Source organism: Nestor notabilis, unplaced genomic scaffold, assembly GCF_000696875.1.
Source record: "Nestor notabilis isolate BGI_N333 unplaced genomic scaffold, ASM69687v1 scaffold3569, whole genome shotgun sequence".
NCBI classification, from domain to species: Eukaryota; Metazoa; Chordata; class Aves; order Psittaciformes; family Psittacidae; genus Nestor; species Nestor notabilis.
Window position 1 is genome coordinate 102,269 of NW_009942178.1, and position 17,339 is coordinate 119,607.

Sequence of the window (17,339 nt, forward strand, 5' to 3'; positions counted from 1 at the left end):
CACACAGAGGTTTCAATAGTCTTTTCCAGCGTACTGGGTACAAACAGCAAGGTTTGGTAGCAGAGGGACTGCAGGAGTGGCCTCTCTGGGAAAAGGTCAGGTGCTGCCCTGTGCCAGACATAGCTACTTCCCCAACAGACTCACTGCGAGCCAAAGCTGAGCCCACCAAGGAAAATGGTGGCACTTCTATGGAAAAAATACTTAAGAAAGGGCAGAAAATTACAAGGATTGGGGAACAAGGGTACAAGAGAGCAGAGCAAACAAGGAAATGAGAGAAGACCCATGTCAGGAGAGTAGGAGCTGTCCCATGTTATCTTTGTTTCCAAATTATAGCCAAGTTATTAAAATTTTGCATTAATCGGTAATAAATCAAATACTTGCTTTCTTCAGAGGTTGTACAACCAAGCAGCAAGCACAGACAACAAGGTATCTACCCCTTACTATTAGTAAGGAACTGCAGACAAGCAATGTGTTAGAAGCAATAAGAAGACAAGACAGTCTCTATCCATGTATGCCTTTCCTGCCTCTCCCTTCCTTCCTTTGTTATCTGTTTATAACCTACACTTACTTTGTTAGTTTTTGTCAATGTACATTTGCCTCTGCCAGTTCTTGTAAGGCAGCTCATATAACTGGCACTCAAAGATAAAAAGCCTGATCAGACAGTAAGGAATTCAGGCAAAGATTTTTGTTATTACTACGAAGCATATTTATAGCATCATTTGATATCAGGTAATAGTGGCACAGGAATCATTCTACCCACTATGAAAACACAATTATTTCCAGGGTACTACAGGACAACCACTTAATTTACAACATTCTTAAGTTGTGAAGAAAAATAAATTAAGACTATTGTATCCAACTGTAATTGTAGTAGTCTTCAAGCATCTTGGCAAAATATACTTCTCTAATTACTATTCACATGAAATAATTATTTAATTACATGGGGATATTTTCTACACAACAAATTCATATCTCTGTTTCAGAACCATGAATGACAGGCACCTCTAGAAGCATTAATTCATCAGCTATATAAAGGTTTAGCAGTGACCTTCCTTGAAAGACCATCTTTGGTTTTGTCACCAGTATAATTTTGTGTTATATCAACAGATTTCTTGCATATCTGCTATGTAAGTGCTGATCCTTCCCATTCATACTTTCTTACCAAGATTTAAGAAATACCATAAGAACATCAGTGGCTGCTTCAAGTTTCCCAAAGCCTTAACTAAAAAGTTCATGAACTCATGTAATAATATTAACAGCTAGAATTTAGCAGATAACGTAGGTAAGGAATACTGCCATATTTAATCTAATTTTAGTGCTAACTAAGGCACCATTGTACTAAAGCATCTATGAGGAATATTTTTGAAAGCAATTTAGTATCTAAATCTATAACTGGCACTGTGGCTATTTGTACTGTACCATGATCCATCTATGGAAGCCTTTAAGCTTTAAAATAAATTAGTTGTCCTCTCTTCCAATATGCATTGGCAGTTAATAACTATGTGGTTTATAGAAGAGGACATAAAACCAGCCCCGAACAGTCAGAGTTCAGTGCTTCACTAGTTGGTACACTGCACGTCCCTTATCCTCCTCTGGGCTGCTTCATTTGGACTGTTAACTGCTGCCAGCAATACAATTTTTTTCATTCTTTTATTATTTCTCTTATTTATTTTCCTAAGTTGTACACTGCATAACTCTTATCCACTTTATGACCAATTCTAAATTGACTCTGTTCTGATGTTTTACATTATTTCTTGTGTCCATCTCCTTGAACTTTAATCATATAAGAGCAGCCTCCTTAGCTGTTATTAACCATTTCTACAAATAGTACTTAAAAGTCTATATTTGATTTCCTGCAGGCCATAGCATTTCAGCTTTCCATGGAAGGAAGGATCCTTTCATCCTTTTCCTCTACACATACCTTTCATTTATTAGCCAATCTATACCCTCTATACCCTCTCACCAGAGGCTACTCTATGCAACAGGTAAAAATCCCAGACTTGCATTCGGTCACAGAATCTCGACACAGTTTTTAGAAGCATGAAAACTTTATCTAACTTTGTCACATAGAAAAAGATACACAGAGGAAGATCCCACTTTCAAAGCCTATTGTAATTAATGCAAACACATTATCCGCATCCTTAATAATTAGTCTGACAATTCCTGTCCTGGAAGGCTGATCTCATGCAGGACACTTCTACAAATCTTCTATCAGATGAATGAACCTCTGAAATGAAAACATTACCTCCTTGTTTGTAGAGCTTGATGAAATACCGACAAGCACCAGCAGAAGCAGCTCACCAAGACACAACACTGCATCAGCCATGGAGAAAAGTATACTCAGAACATAAAAATCAAGTTACAGTAAAGTGACAGAGCTTCCTTAAGAAAGGTTGTTTTATTTATTCTCACACCCCCCCCAAAAAAAAATCACAATACTGTTGACAAGTTGTCAACATTAATATTGTTCTGTGCTGAAAAGTGAATTTTACTGTTTTGAATATTGAAGATAAGTTAATTCCCCTTGTCAGAGCCTAACTGTGTTCCCAAAGAACTGACTGTTGCAGAAATGTACCTAAAAAAAAATATGAAATATCTAACTGGGTTAAATTCTGCCACTGCTGCTTACTTACAACTTATTAAGTCATACTGAAGCTGCCAGGGCTCCTCAGAGAGACCAACAGAGCCTGTCAGGAGTTTGTGTGTACAGAGTATGAAGAGCAGCGAAGCCCTGATCTTAAAAAATAAAAAAAGTCTGATCCAAACTACATCCAAAACACACTGAGAGGATTCAACAAGTATCTGGGCTTTGCATATTCCAGCACACTCTGTAGTTAGTGTCAGCACTGGACAGATCAGACAGAAAGGGAATGGGAAAAAACCAACCCCTCAAACAGGCGACTCTTTCCTGAAAAGCTGTCAGGAAGCTGTGAAACACTATGAGTAGTATACAATCAGTATGGAACTTTAAAGATTGAAGTGTATATAACAGCACATAAAGAAGGAAACGCCAAAAAAACCCTCTCTCAACAAAATTTAGGTATTTCTGAGAACTTGAAACAACATTTATTATTGATATGTCAACACTACTGCATTTTAATGCAGCCAGTACACACACACAGTGGTACGCTACTAGAGTGCTGCTAACATTTATTTATATATGTTTCCAAAAAATAAAGTCTCTTGGAGAAATCTGACTTTTCTGAAAAATAATCCTGTGCTTATTGTGTGTGGAAATTCAGTCTTGTTCTGCTGCTTAGCAGAAACCCCTTCTCTCCCTGAAGTGACTTCCAAGTTCTAGAACCATAAACATCGGACTGTATGTTCCCTATACAAACAATACAAGTAGATACAAACTAAGAGCCCGAGAGAGACATTTGGAATCTTTACTCAGGTTCACACCCTTACCAAAGTGCTCTGTGTTTTTTCCTTTTTCATTTTTGGCCAAATGGGCCATCCTGGAGTGCTGGGTCCTAGGGAAGCCTGGGACAGATCCACCTGGCTCTCCCCCGTAGCCACACTGACACCGGCACATAGAACACAGTGCAGAAAGCCAGAACAGCTCCCCAGGGCAGGGGTGCCACCTGCCTCCTCAGCATTCTCCCGTGTATTCATATTGGATAGATTTTCCCATTAACTGTTCACTAGAAGAGACTGTGGGGAGCTAACTGTTTATCAAATACATGCTCATAAAAGGATTAAGTTGTGCCATGCATTTTCAATAATGTATTGATTTATCATTTCTTTTCAAGGACTTGTTACCAGAAATATCAGGGTATATTAGATGTTTGGTGGTCAAAAGATCCATGACATCTGTGAATTCAAATTAAGAAGTTCATATTACCAAGTCTTCTCAGATCTGAAATAATGGAATGAGTTAACATATTGCAAAAGACTGAAAAAGGGATGCTAACAGGTACTCACTGAAAGCCAATGACAGCAATTCAAGTTCTTACGCAGCAGATGGACAACCTGGGTATGGCAAGTTTGGTTTAAAGTAATGCAGGTAGAGCAGCAACAGAATGTGAGTAGCTGTAGTGACAATTCCACTCATGAAAATGTCAGAAGGCAGCTCATGTCCGCTAAAGAGTCACCTAAGACCCAGCTTCACTTTGCTCAGGATCAAGGCACTTTTAAATGTAAGAGATCCAGATGCTTCTCCCAGGGAGGAGACAGAGGGGAAGACAATAGTCCCAGAAAGCTGGAGGTCACCAGTATAGAACACTGCAAGACCTTCTACTTACCTAGGCTATGTGTCCTGAACTTCATTTTATTGGACTGTTGATTGGTGGAGATGTCAGGCTGCAAACATAGGCAGCTTTGGGGTTTTGACAGCTGGATATTTGTCTCATTTGTACCAAACTCTGCCTGTTCTACATCATATATATGTGTGTTCACCCAAAAAACATAAACGATCATGTTGGAAGTTTCCTGCCTTGGCAGACTTTGATAACCTAACAGTTCCTGTTAAGTCACTGCACACCAGTTACTTTGCACTGAAGGAAGATGTTTGAAGATGACTCTAGCAAAATGTGCTCAGCGCTAGAGGGCAGTGGAGGAAACAGGAAAATTTGTCTGCTAAGAGAAACCTAAAGTTTTTAAGACCTCTTCAGAAGTTGTTAAAGACCTCTTAGAACTGCAGGTGGCAAGCTTATAAGCTGCTAATTAACCAGCAAATTCTATTACAGTGGTTATTTCCTAGGGGAAAGAAAACACATAGGAGAAAAATAAAATTATTATTATGTCATCAAACAAACGCTAAACTATATTGTGTGGGCACACACAAACAACACTTTATAGGAACATGGTCTTGGTAAGGGCTCCATATTTCTCCTGTATACACTAGAACTAGCCTATTCTGATCTGAAAACACTGTAAATCCTGGCCATTGTTGCTTCAAAAGATGTCTTCTCGCTACTAGCCTAATAAATTCCCCTCTAGCCATAACTGTGCCATGGATATGAATCAGGCTAGACAGGTCCCTGCATCATTCTGGCAAAGTTAACATAAAGTTACTACAAGCCTGGACAATCTGATATTAGGGTAGAAGTTTTTAACTTACTAGAAAGCGATTATCAAAGGAAAGATATATTCCAAAGTACAACCCATTTCCTCTTATATTATTTACCAGACGACGACATAGAGCTCTCCGACAGGTACCAATACTGCACTTTTTAGGCTTTCTGTATCCATTGACACTGAGACATTCAGCCTTTCTAAAACACGGTTTTGAGATTGCCCAAAGCAGTATCTCTCTGCATTCCCCATACTTGGAAAGCAGACTTTTAAAAAGCATCCATTCATTTAAAGTAACCTAGAATTGCTTACCTACAGGCCTTCAAGATAAAGGGTGGTCAGAATTATTCATTCACTATCACGTAAAGGACTACTGTTGTCTTCATTACAAGAAACACATTTTAAACTGCAAAAGTTATTTTTTTCTCATTTCAAAAGATTCTGTACTTAAAAGCACTAACTTCAACTTACCCAGAAGGCAAGCATGCAACAGTGTTTGGAATAATCATGTAATGATACAACAACAAGCTGCCAAAGACTGCCTGAAAATTAAATTGGCAACTTTATTTCAGTTTGTGATACACAGATCTCAACCTTACAAACATCAGCGCAACTGCGGGGAAATGAGATGGGCACAATTACCAAAAGGCAGCACGAGTGTCTCGTTCCAAGTCATGGTTCTGGTTAGGAGGAATAAACCCTCCTGCAAAGCTGATTAGATCAGACTGTCAGCTGAAGTGCTAAACCAGTTTAAGCTCATCATCTCTGATATATGCTGCTTGGTGAGAGACATGGTACTGGCCTACCATGTTTCCTGTCCTAGACCAAAAAGATGGCATGCTATCATACATAATGGCCAGGTTTTTTAGTTGTTTTTTGATAATATTTTGCAAAATTCCTATGAAATTGTATTACAGCGAGCACTGCACAAACAAAAAGAATGCACAAATAAACCCAATTTTACAGAACAGTTACTCAACTCAAACGTTGAGTAACTTCTCATAGAATTCTGTTCCATTGACTTTGGTGCCTTCAGGAGGACTTGAACAAACAAATCCCGTGGGTACAGCCTCATCCTTGCCTAACAGCTTGTCATTAGCCAAGTTGGTTACACTGCATATTTTTCCAGGCAAGAGTGGAAGACAACAGAACTTCACAGATAAGAGACCAGTCTGCATGCAGGAAATAGAGAGGTGCCAGAAACACAGACTGCATCTACCTGGTGCTCAGGAACACAGCTGAACTTCTAAAAACTACTTTCCTCATTCCCTATTATCATGAAGAAATAAATGGAAACATAGAAGATGAGTTATGGAAGGCCTATTATTATGGGATTACACTACTGCATTTACAAGCATTTATGGAAGTAAACCAACTGAATTATTGTGGAACTTCAGTTGGGTTGGGGTTTTTTTAATTCAGAGATTTACTTCAATTTAAACTGGAGCCAGATAGAATCAACACATTCTTAGGTAAGACCAGTAAGATCAGTAACTAAACATTGGTCACTGGATTAAAGCTATGAACACACTCAAAATGCACACCATGTTTGACACTGGATGGAAGAAGATCTCATACAGCACTGAGGCAGAGGTTTCACATCTGTACTCTTCTGCAACCACCACTGTCACACAAGACAAGCGCAAATGTCATCACTGGCCACTGTAGGATGAGCGAGCAATGGACACAGAGCCCTCTAAAAATCTCATTTCAAAGGTGGTGTTCAGATTCTGTACATACTTCACATTTAATATACACAACTATTTCTTCTGGGTCAAATGATCAGTGTTGTGGCCTGCTATATTATTTAGAAGTTCTGTTTCCCAAAATCCATACCTCCTCCTTTTAGTCTTTGCTGAGTAGCTGACATGCTGGTCATGTAATGTTCTGAGCAAATTCCAACACAACAAAACCTCTCCATGCCAGAAGTCCTCCTGCTCTGGCACTGAATGGCATTTCAGGTTTTCTCAACTTGCTTTGTTCTGTTCTCACATGTTGTGAAACTTCAGTTCCATTAAACAAAAGAATTGCATTTTACCAATACAGAACTTTATTATTCGTGGTAGAACGGTTAACAAGTGTAAAGGTTGTTTTAAAATCCATCTTATTTTGTATTTAGAACTAACATAAAGTTTAGATAAATAACTCTTGTGGTTTGGGGGTTGGTTTGTTTGTTTTGTTTAATTACCATGGTTTAAGGAAAACTTAAGTTGAAAGCAGGGTGGGTAGCTGCCTTGGCTGGCAGACCACCTACTTCACCTATTCAAAAGGAAGGGGATGACTTTCTCCACCCGTGGCCCATTGCGTGGTGACAGGCTACTGCAACTATTGCTCCTGCCCACGACACTCCTCTAGCTTCCTGAGCCAACCCATCCTGGCTCTTTCTTTTTCCCCTCCTCTCCCCAGCATACCAAAACAGTGAGCAGAGGTTATCTGGGAGAAAGGAAACTGAGAACAGCGGATTTTGAAAAGGAGGGAGAGAAGCAATAGCAAGCCCATGGACCCTTCGGCTGGACTCCCAGGCCTGAGTGGGCAGGGAGGGAGAGAAAGAAGTGGCCATTCCAGGCTAACTTCCAGCCTCCTCCTGCCTCCTCTCCCCCATTAGCACCCAACCCATTCCTCATAGGACAGTTACCAAAATAATGAAAATACTTGTTCATGACATGTTCCTTTCATCACAGTTGAATACTAAGCACTAGCATTCCTCAGCTCTAAGCAAGTATGGGAAGGTTTGCAAAGCAAGCTCACAGGGTACAGATGTACAGTCAACAAAATCTACATATAAAGAGCACTCTGCAAAGACAACAAAATAAGCCAAGTTCCACAGTAAGTCTTAGGGTCAGAGAACTCTCAAGGACACAGCACAGGGAGTTCCAGTGCAAGAAAGGAGATAAAAAGATTCAGAATATTCCACTGATTGTAACTGCACATGTTGCTAAATTTAGGCGTCTGCTTATGCGCTTACTAAAAAAGGAATCTCATCTGCATTTAAGGAATAGCAGACCACATTTTTCTCTGGGATTAGTGGAGTTTGCATCTGCGCAGCTGAGAGGATTTAAAAGCTCAATGTGCTTTGTATTGCAAATCAAATCTATGTCACCTGAAGTAAACCCGAAAGCACTTAACTATTTTGAAAACTTTATTTTGCCAAGAGCTGTCAGGCTGTGACGCTAATTAGTCGTATGTACAGCTTTTACTTTTATACAAACCTGAGTAGTCACACCGAAAGTAAAGTTCACATCAGGGAACAGAAACTAGCTCTCTTCAATAATCACCTAAATCAAAGCAAAAATAATAGGCTTCCTCTTTCAGTAATCACAAAAATGAGATTTTCTCTGCTTACCTAGCTGTACCAAGCTTCCTCAGATTAGTTCTACTTCACCAGCTTCCATTCAGTGCTCTGAGGAATTTTGTTTCGGCTCCTTCTTCACAAACATAAACATTTTAGTGAGCAGCAGCTCCCCCACTCAAGGCAGCCTTTCCACTTTTCAGTAATGCTTTCACCATTGGGTTAACGTAAGCTGTTTCACCACTTCCACCAAAGCATATCACTGGCATCTCAGTCAACAACCATTTTGATACATGGGCCTGCGCTTGACAGAGCTCCTGTTCCAAAAGTACTTTTCAAACACTTGCAGATGTAATTGTACATGCCTGGAGCTAGTTCACACTTTCAAGCATTTTCCTAAGCTACCCCAAGAGACAGAGATGAGCTTCAGTTTTAAATGAAACCTGAAAAACTCTGAATAAAGCAGCTTTGAAGAAGAGCCCACGTGCGCCTCTGTAAAAGCATCTTCCATCCCCATTTGCCATTGTTCTTTCCATGCTTAAAGCACCTGACACACACAAATACAGTAGCAGGAAGTGAAGTACATTTGAAAACTACACTGCAATAGAAAAAGAAAACTAAGCATAATAGAGCATCTCCTCCTGGCAGAAAAACATGAATGACAAATTACACACACCCTCCCATCTTTGGTACAAAGAAGATGACTTGTGCTAATGTTAATAGCAATGATGAAGTGAGACTGTCAAGATGTCATGAATTCTCCTTGAAACACTAAGAAAAAGTAAAGAAAATGCAATCAAATGTAGTTCTCAGGTTGAACAGGTATTTGGTAAATGCTGTAAGACTACACTTGCCTTTTAACTTAGTTTTGGAAAAAGGATAGTAAATCAAAAACATGCTAAAAGAAGACAGCAAGTCACACAGGCAACAAGCAGTCTGCATAAACAGAAGGCAAAGAGGATTTTCTAGACTATACCCATCAAATACTTTGTTTACTGATTTCAGCGAACTTTGAGAATGAAGTTTTCTTTTCCTTTTCTGTATTATTTTAAGAACTGCTGATAAAATAGCTCTAAAACTTAAAACATTCTGCATTTCCTTTGCAATCCTGGGAAGACTGGAAGTGTTTGACCAATGTCAGTTCTGTGGGGTTCTGCTCCAGTTGCAAAATTGGAATTTTTGCTGAGTTTACACAAATATTTCCAAAATTTGACAAATACATCAAAAAAAAACCCACTATGGAAGTGGCTACCTCCCCAGTGTTCTCCAGTTCAGGGGGAACACCATGAACGATCATTACATCCTGCTGTATGATCAGCAGGGGGAAAGGGGCAGTGACATGATCATTTCTGTTGGAAGAGATCTAAAAGCTTAGAACATACAAGGAGCTTCTTTAACAGGTGCTGATGGCTATAAAAGTGACAGACAAATTCTGCTATCATTTACACTAGAAAGTAAAGACATATGGAGGTGGTTTGTTATTTTTGGTTTGGGTTTGGTATGTGCTTTTTAAAGTCATCACAACCCTGCCAGAATTTAAAAAAATATATAAATAAATAAACAGAATACAGCTAGATTAGAGGCTAAATCAAATCTAGAGCTAGAAACTGGGTTTTAGAGAGACATAAAAAGCAACAGAGAAAAGATGAGGAAGCCAAGAAAAACTGAAATTGCTGCCAAAAAGGGAAATTAAACAAAACTCAAGTAAAATTCAACTTATTATGCAAGATACAATGGGCACTTTAGCAATTCCTCATCATAGGACTACAGATTTCCCTGTAGATCCACTATGACTTCAGTGTGAGAAGTGTTACTGAGAAGGGCTGAAATTCACAAATCAATCTCTTGTAAATGTGCTAAATCCACACAGAAGGACTTAAGTAGAAATATCACAGAAGAACTTGCGTATAAATATCTTCTGAAATTTTTAATTTATCCTTCTTGCAATATAAAACAAAGTTACCATTTGCCAAAATTCAGCCATGTCTGTTTTCTTCCTGTCCTTACCCCACATCTGTAGATCAATGTCTGGTAACCCTGCAATGCAAAAAGGATGAAGGAAAAACCCAACCCTTTAGTGAGCATGTATTTTGAAATTACAGAAGAATTTTCTACTTTTTTCTTCTAATGACCCTGGGTATCATACCTCCTGAAGGGAAATACAATTGTTAATTAAATATTAATCTATTAATTAATGAACAGCTGTTCATTTTGTCCAAGATGAAAACTGAGACTCTGATAGGAAGTGTTTCAGTCCTTTGAATGGTGCTCACCAGTACTGCACCCCGATTTAAGTCAGGGCAAAAGGAGTACTGTGCCCACTGCACAGCACCTCCAAAAAACATTTTCTGAGTTAGTTACCAAAAAATACTGTTCCTTACCAAGTTAGCCATAGTATTTCTGCATAAAGCCTGTTTTTCAGTTATGCTTATCACCAATATGGTACAAGCCTACTTACTGTAGAAAAACTGACAAAAATCACAGCTGGACATGCTATTGAAGAAGTGCAGCATTTTATGATTGCTGTAACTTAAATTAATCACGTCGGCAGTATACTTAAAGAGAGGACTGCACCAAGCAGCAAATGCATTTTTTACTCTCATATTGTTGCTTCTCTGAAAAGCCTTTCAAGTGTTTTGTTAAACATCACTACATTTCACTTCCCTGTGTTTTCCAGCAGGGAAAAAAAACCAACCTAAAAAAGCCACCAAAACAAAACCAAAATAAACAACAAAATATAGCCTAGGAAGGTGTTCTAACAGTGCCTGTGAAACTGCTCAACTTCTAGGCACTTAGTGATCTTACCACACTGATACCTTTCAGGTGGGACACAAGTGACACTCAGATGTCAGTATGTCCATTACAAAGCCACTCAGGCAGGCAAGAACAAATGTAAAGGGCTGAAAGCCTTGCCTTGATCCTGTCTCCCACAACAACTCACAGGGTTCCTGCTGCATGGGAGTGCCTTCTTTCACTTGCAATTCATAGCTCTGAACACTTGCCTGGATTTACACGTCCACACATTCTCTTTAGAACAGCCCCTAGGCCTGTCCTTCCTCTCTAAACGATTTGGAAAAAGGTCTTCCTCTTTACCCCCTATTATGCAGTAAGAGCATCTCTGCAGGATACAAACCATTCAGAATGTACATCAGGTCTGTCCTGGGACCCATGACAAAGGTACTTAAATGAATGAGAGCATGAGCACAGCTACTGATTTGTACCAGGTAACATTTATATAGTCTGTATTAGGATAAATTCTTATTTTGGCTATATTAAAATTGACAGGAGTAGAATTTACTTGAATTAAAAATGCTGCCAAAGCATACCGTAGTTAGATTTCATGTAACTGCATGGGAGTATTTTCTACCAATTCTTCTGTCCCACTGTAAAAGAGAGCTGAATAGGACCTGAATCCTACAATCTGTCCATGAAATAAAGGAACGCATTTAGCAGATCTCATACACATATAATCCCACACAGGTGGTTACTAATCCTAGCTGTTCTAAATAGAATTATCCAGGAGTGTCAGCAAACATAAGCAAAATGCCTGAAGAACTGGGTAATGGAAACAGACTTTCACTAGTTCTGTGGATTACATTTAATAATAGAGGACCAGAGACTTTATTATTACATTACTTATTGTCATTGTTTTTAGCAGAGACTATTAGAATAGTGAACAGAAGAATATACTCTGGTACAACACCAGAGAATTGCAAGACATTCAATTTCGAATTTACATAATGCTTTTAGGAATTGCTATGCATGATAACAGATTTCATTAATCCTGAGGTTATGTCCAAAATGAAACACAGTGGTTTTTTCATCTGCTCCACCTGCCCAGCAGGTGTTTGAAACCTCCGGGGCTTGCAAGTTAATTACTGATGAGTCACTAGGATGGGATGGGCTAATTAAACTCTCTTTGAAAAAGAAAAGAATGAACAATTCATTTTATCAAAAGAGTCTGGATATTACCTGCAGAGTAGTAGTAAAGGAACCAACTCTGAAAAGAATTGAGGAGCTGATGGTACTTTGGGATAGCTGTTCATCAACGAAAACAAAGATTTTCTACATCCATAGTGGAAGTAATTTTCTTTAATAGAAAATAAAGATTCTTAATAGTTTCCAGTTAATCTTTACTCCTGGAGAAAAGCTGCCCTTCAATACTTTGAGGTTTAAACAGAGTTAGCATAGATCAACGAAAATCAGTAAAGTCTCCAGGAATTTTGTCAACAAATTCTAGCTCAAGGCAATTGCAAAGAATTAAATTTCTCACCTGGAAAATGGAATCTGGAATATTTTAATCCAATGTTTTGTTTTACCTGAGTTGTTTTCTAAGTGAAATCTCTGAAAAAGGAATAATTATAAGAGAAATTGAAGCCAATTAGAAAGTGGGAGGCAATTTTCCTGGCAGGAGACCTAAAGCTCCTTACGTTAGTCCTAATCATCATCTCCAAAACTTAGCTGGAGAAGTTTCTTAAAGAAGCCTCAGACGACATTTTACTGTGTCCCTGCAGGAGAGTGATTCGGTAAGCCCGCTGAGGAGGAATGGCTTTCTCCATGAGCAGAGCCAAAATTTGGACAGGAACACTGTAATGAAATCTGCTGCTCTTTCCATCTGGCTAAAATGTACCAATGGAATCCATCTCTCCTTACTGCTGATAAAGACTTTCCCAGTGCGATCTTGAGATCAAGAGCTGTGTCAAGGTGGCTTCTCCACCCCATGACATTTAGTCAGTGGTCATTGTTTGAAAGAGGTCAGCAGGTGCACAGGGGAGTCAGAGATTTAATTCCGAGGTTGCTTTTGCATTTTAAGGTAATGTACCAGAAAAATATATGCCTCCTATTTCAAAGCTAAATGCTCCCAGATAGCAAGTTTTTGGTATACTACCCACGGCAAATAAGATTGCTACTGCTTACCCAAATACTGCTGAAAGAAGTAGAAATTGATACCAAGAAAACTCCTACGTCAGTTCTACTCCATCCTAGTTTCAGAAGAGTGACCTGCTAAAAGGTTCAGTGGCAGAGTGCTTCTGGCTGTTATTAGCGTACCTATGCCAATGCAGGAGTTTAAAAATACACGTGAGGAAATACTGATGAGATCTTTCTCGTCTCATATAATTTACCTGAGAGTAGGTTAATCAGAATCAGAGAAGTGAGCACAACCTTGGACAGTTTCTTCTCCAGTGAATGTTGTTATAGAAGGTTCTGTCCCTTCAGACATTTGCTCTGACAACATTTTCTTGTTTATGTACTTTCCTGCCAAAGAACTAGCAAGTTGTGGAGGAACAGATGTCTGTTTCTCCATCACTAGTTTTTTGGCTTCATCTACCACCAGGTACTCCAGTTCCCCAAAGCTCTCAAAAACAGAACTGCAGATACCACATTTCCACTTACCTAGGTCCTCAGCTTTGCCTACAGTCAATGAAAGATTTATTACTTTCCCATATACACTCCAGTCTAGTTTTACACAATCTTCATAAGCAGAACTTTCTATTTGTGTTCATGATGCATTCTCAGTATTTCTCCTCCTGACATCTCTAATTCCTGACTTTGGCCTACTTTCAAACTGCTGAAAAGAGTAACAACCTATGGGCACATGGACTGTGCAAAGCTGCATAACGTCGGGTAAGTTACTCACGTACCAAAACATCTCCACCTTAAAAAAAGTGCCTCCATCAATGCAAAGATAGCCAGTGGCCTCAGACCAGAAGAAAAAGGAGAAAATGCTGAAACTTAGGAGCCAAACTGTGCACAACCACCAGCACATCCTTTGGCTTCCTGTGGAGGATGATGGTTGCATTGGGAACTTACACTAAGGGTAATTTTCTCCTGTAGCTGTTCATAGTATCCTTCAACAGTGGTAAAGGAAAAAGAGGATTTAATTTTCTGCCTAAAATAATTCCTTAATTATCTTGGTATAATTAAGCACTTATAGAAAAGCTAGAATGTTCTCCCTGTGGAGCTCATCTTGCCATTGTAAAACAGGAATAGCACTGCTTCCCCTGCCTTGCAGGAGTATTAAAATAAAGCTACACTTCTGAGCTACTCAGTACCAGCCATCACTGAAATGCCTATAAAAACAATAAAAATCCTCTTTCGTCTCATTAGCAAAGATGTTAACAGCAGCTATTTTTCACAGATTCCTCTGCATCAGCAGACAGTTTCCATCACCAACAACCTTCAATTACTTGCTGTCCCTGTCCCACAAGAAGTTAATACCGAAGATGTTGGTTTCAAGCCACCTGCCTGTGCCACTGTCTGAATTACAAGAAACAGCTGTTCACTACAATTCCATTTCCTTAACTAGTAACAGTGGATTTGTTTTGTGTAAGGAGATTAACTAGATTTTCCAACCTCTTTGGAGTTTGGATTGTGCAAATATTTAATATTCCAGTAGAACTACCTTCCCTGTGAAGAATTACATGGACTCAGATATTGTCTTACAGCCTGATAAAAATTGGGTTCTATAAACAACAAATGTTAAATTCTTACCAAGAGGGCATCCATTCCCAACTGACCTAATCCTGCAGTGTGCAAAGAAGCAAAAATGCTGATTTTCAAGTTAGAATATACTGCACTCATTAAATAATGTTGTTCAGGCAAAATCCTTTCTTTAAATGATACCTTTTAGCCCTAACAACATGTGCACTTCTTTGCTTAATTATACAGCCTGCCTTAACTCTCTCTTTCCCCATTCCCCTTGTTGTTGTTTCTTGCTTAGAGGTATGCAAACCACCTGTGCAGCTAACATGGTCTAATAATGATGTACAAAGCTGTTTCCCTGGAATTGGCATTACCAAAGCTGGAAGGCCAAACAGCACCAGCTGCTACCAGGAGCGCAGAATTGCACATCCCAAGGTCTCTTTGATTTGCCTGCTCTCAGTGCTTCTACATGGACAATACAGGAAAATACCTTAAGACTCCACAGGTCTCACACTTCTGCCTGTGTCAAACATACCTTCACTTTTTTTTGATTTTGTAATACCACAGCACTGTATCTGAGTTTAGATGCCAGTAAACTCAGTGCCACAGTTTTCATTTCCTTGAGAGACAGCTTAGGTTGGAAAAGACCTGTAAGATTGAGCGCAGCCATTAAGCTAGCACCGCCAAGTCTACCACTAGATGATATCGGATAATTCTTTTTTTTACTATTTTTCTCTATTGACAAAAGGAAAAATCTTCTCAGAAAGGCAAATACAAGTGTTATGATTCGTGCTTACAATGCTGGATCATTAAAAACTTCTCTGAACTTTTACTGAAAATAAATTTTATTGTCATGACACATAATAGAGAAACATACGCTTATTTTTATCCCTTTCCGGGTAGGACTTGTGTGTTCATAACAATTAAAGAAACTCCAGGGGATTTACATTCTCCATTTCAGAAGAGGAAGATTCCAGGGTCAAAAGAATACATCCTTGGCCCACAAAAAATAAACCACGCATGTTTATATGGCCTCTGAGAGTGTCTGTCTTCATTTAAATTTTTACACTGCTTTCTCTTAGACAATATTTTGGGAATCTGTTTTAGAGATTTACATTAAATACTTCATGTTATCTATTAAATTAAATTACTAACTGTAAAAATGATATACCTAATGTGAGAGTTATTATATATATATATGTACTGTCATATCACCAGCCAGATACCTCTTTAGTAAACAGGACTATTTGACAGACACAGCCTTACTTGTCTGATATAATTTTACTTTGAATACTACTGGTGTAAAAAAGACTTGCAACAAAGTACAAGAGTTGCAACTGAGGCTAAGACCTATTTTTGACTAAAGCTAAAACCTGTCTCATAAAGAGGGCTTTTTTGCATGTTGGGAGGGGGGGGAATTAATCTAATTTAAATATATTCAACAGACTCAGAGGAGCTTCTTACTAAACGTATTTTGTTCTGGTAGCACTCACACATTAACGCTCACTGCTGCCAACCCTTAGGAAAAGCCATTTTGGGTGAAACATGATGGTAACTTCTTTTGAACTTGCATTTCTTATTAATAACGATAATCTCATCTTAGCCTTAAGTGTTAGAATATATCTTAATATATCTCTTGCAATATATCGCTAACAGTGTACAGAATGGTAGAAGCAAAGATAGGTAACAGCAAGAAGATAAAGTGCTTTCATTACATTCTTTCGAACATATTAACCAGCAAAGGAGAGCTACTGCATAGAAAGTAGTAAATTATACAGGGGAAAAAAGTCAATATAAATCTACACTCTACATGCCACAGTGTTGTTCCTCCTTGGGTTTTCAGCAATTACTACTCAGATCCTCCTGCTAGGGACCAACTCAGCCCTTGCTAATTTTTAATTTAAATAAGTACTGATTTCTAAACCACACCTTTGAGGCAAACAGTCCTTAGTGTTTGCCTCAAAGGAGAGGATAAAACATGAAGGGATATTGGAACAGTAATTCCTACATTGTTTTAACATTTAAGGAAAAGGAGTTACTCTCTCATGAGTATCAGTTAAATGAACAGCTTTACATGAAGTATATTCAGAGTACAAGGCTTTCAGTTAACATAAAATATACCTTCCCAAGTGCTAACAAGACATATTGACAGAAGAAAGTAGTGCTGGCAACTATGGTATAACCCGAATTTCGTTTCACTTGTGACTAACATGTCTTCCCAATGCTTGACTGGGTTTCCAAGGTCTAGTTTTTAACATGATCAGCTGTTTGTCTTCTAGTTGTACTTGACAAATGAAATTGAGTAGTTTGGATTTATGCTAGCTTCTTCATAGAGTTTTCATTTAGAAACATAGAATTCAAATTTCTTATTTAATATTTCCCATTAAAAAAGAATAGGAGAATGAGGAATGAGATTTTGTCGTATTTGTCATATAATTCCATTTGATGTCATCCCTCTTTCAGTGATTTCTATCTGCATAATTTCATAGTTCATTATCATATTACAGCTACCGAACCCCAAATAGGTAACAATCATATTGCAGAGCCTGTTAGCATCCTCTTGCTACAGTCTTGCTCTTCCCACTTTCCATCTCAGCCACTTCCTGCTGCT

At 38.6% G+C, this 17,339-nt stretch overlaps 1 protein-coding gene across 1 annotated transcript in view; it reads right to left on the bottom strand.

Moving 5' to 3' along the window:
* Positions 1-17,339, bottom strand: part of GALNT18 (polypeptide N-acetylgalactosaminyltransferase 18) — a gene marked incomplete at its 3' end in the record, with an annotated part of 96,215 nt that overhangs the window by 75,780 nt on the left and 3,096 nt on the right. The window contains exons 2-3 of the mRNA XM_010021257.1: positions 13,469-13,717; positions 10,269-10,342 (exon numbers count right to left, since the gene is read on the bottom strand). Coding sequence (XP_010019559.1) covers positions 10,269-10,342; positions 13,469-13,717 — 323 coding nt within the window. The remainder of the gene's footprint in view (positions 1-10,268; positions 10,343-13,468; positions 13,718-17,339) is intronic.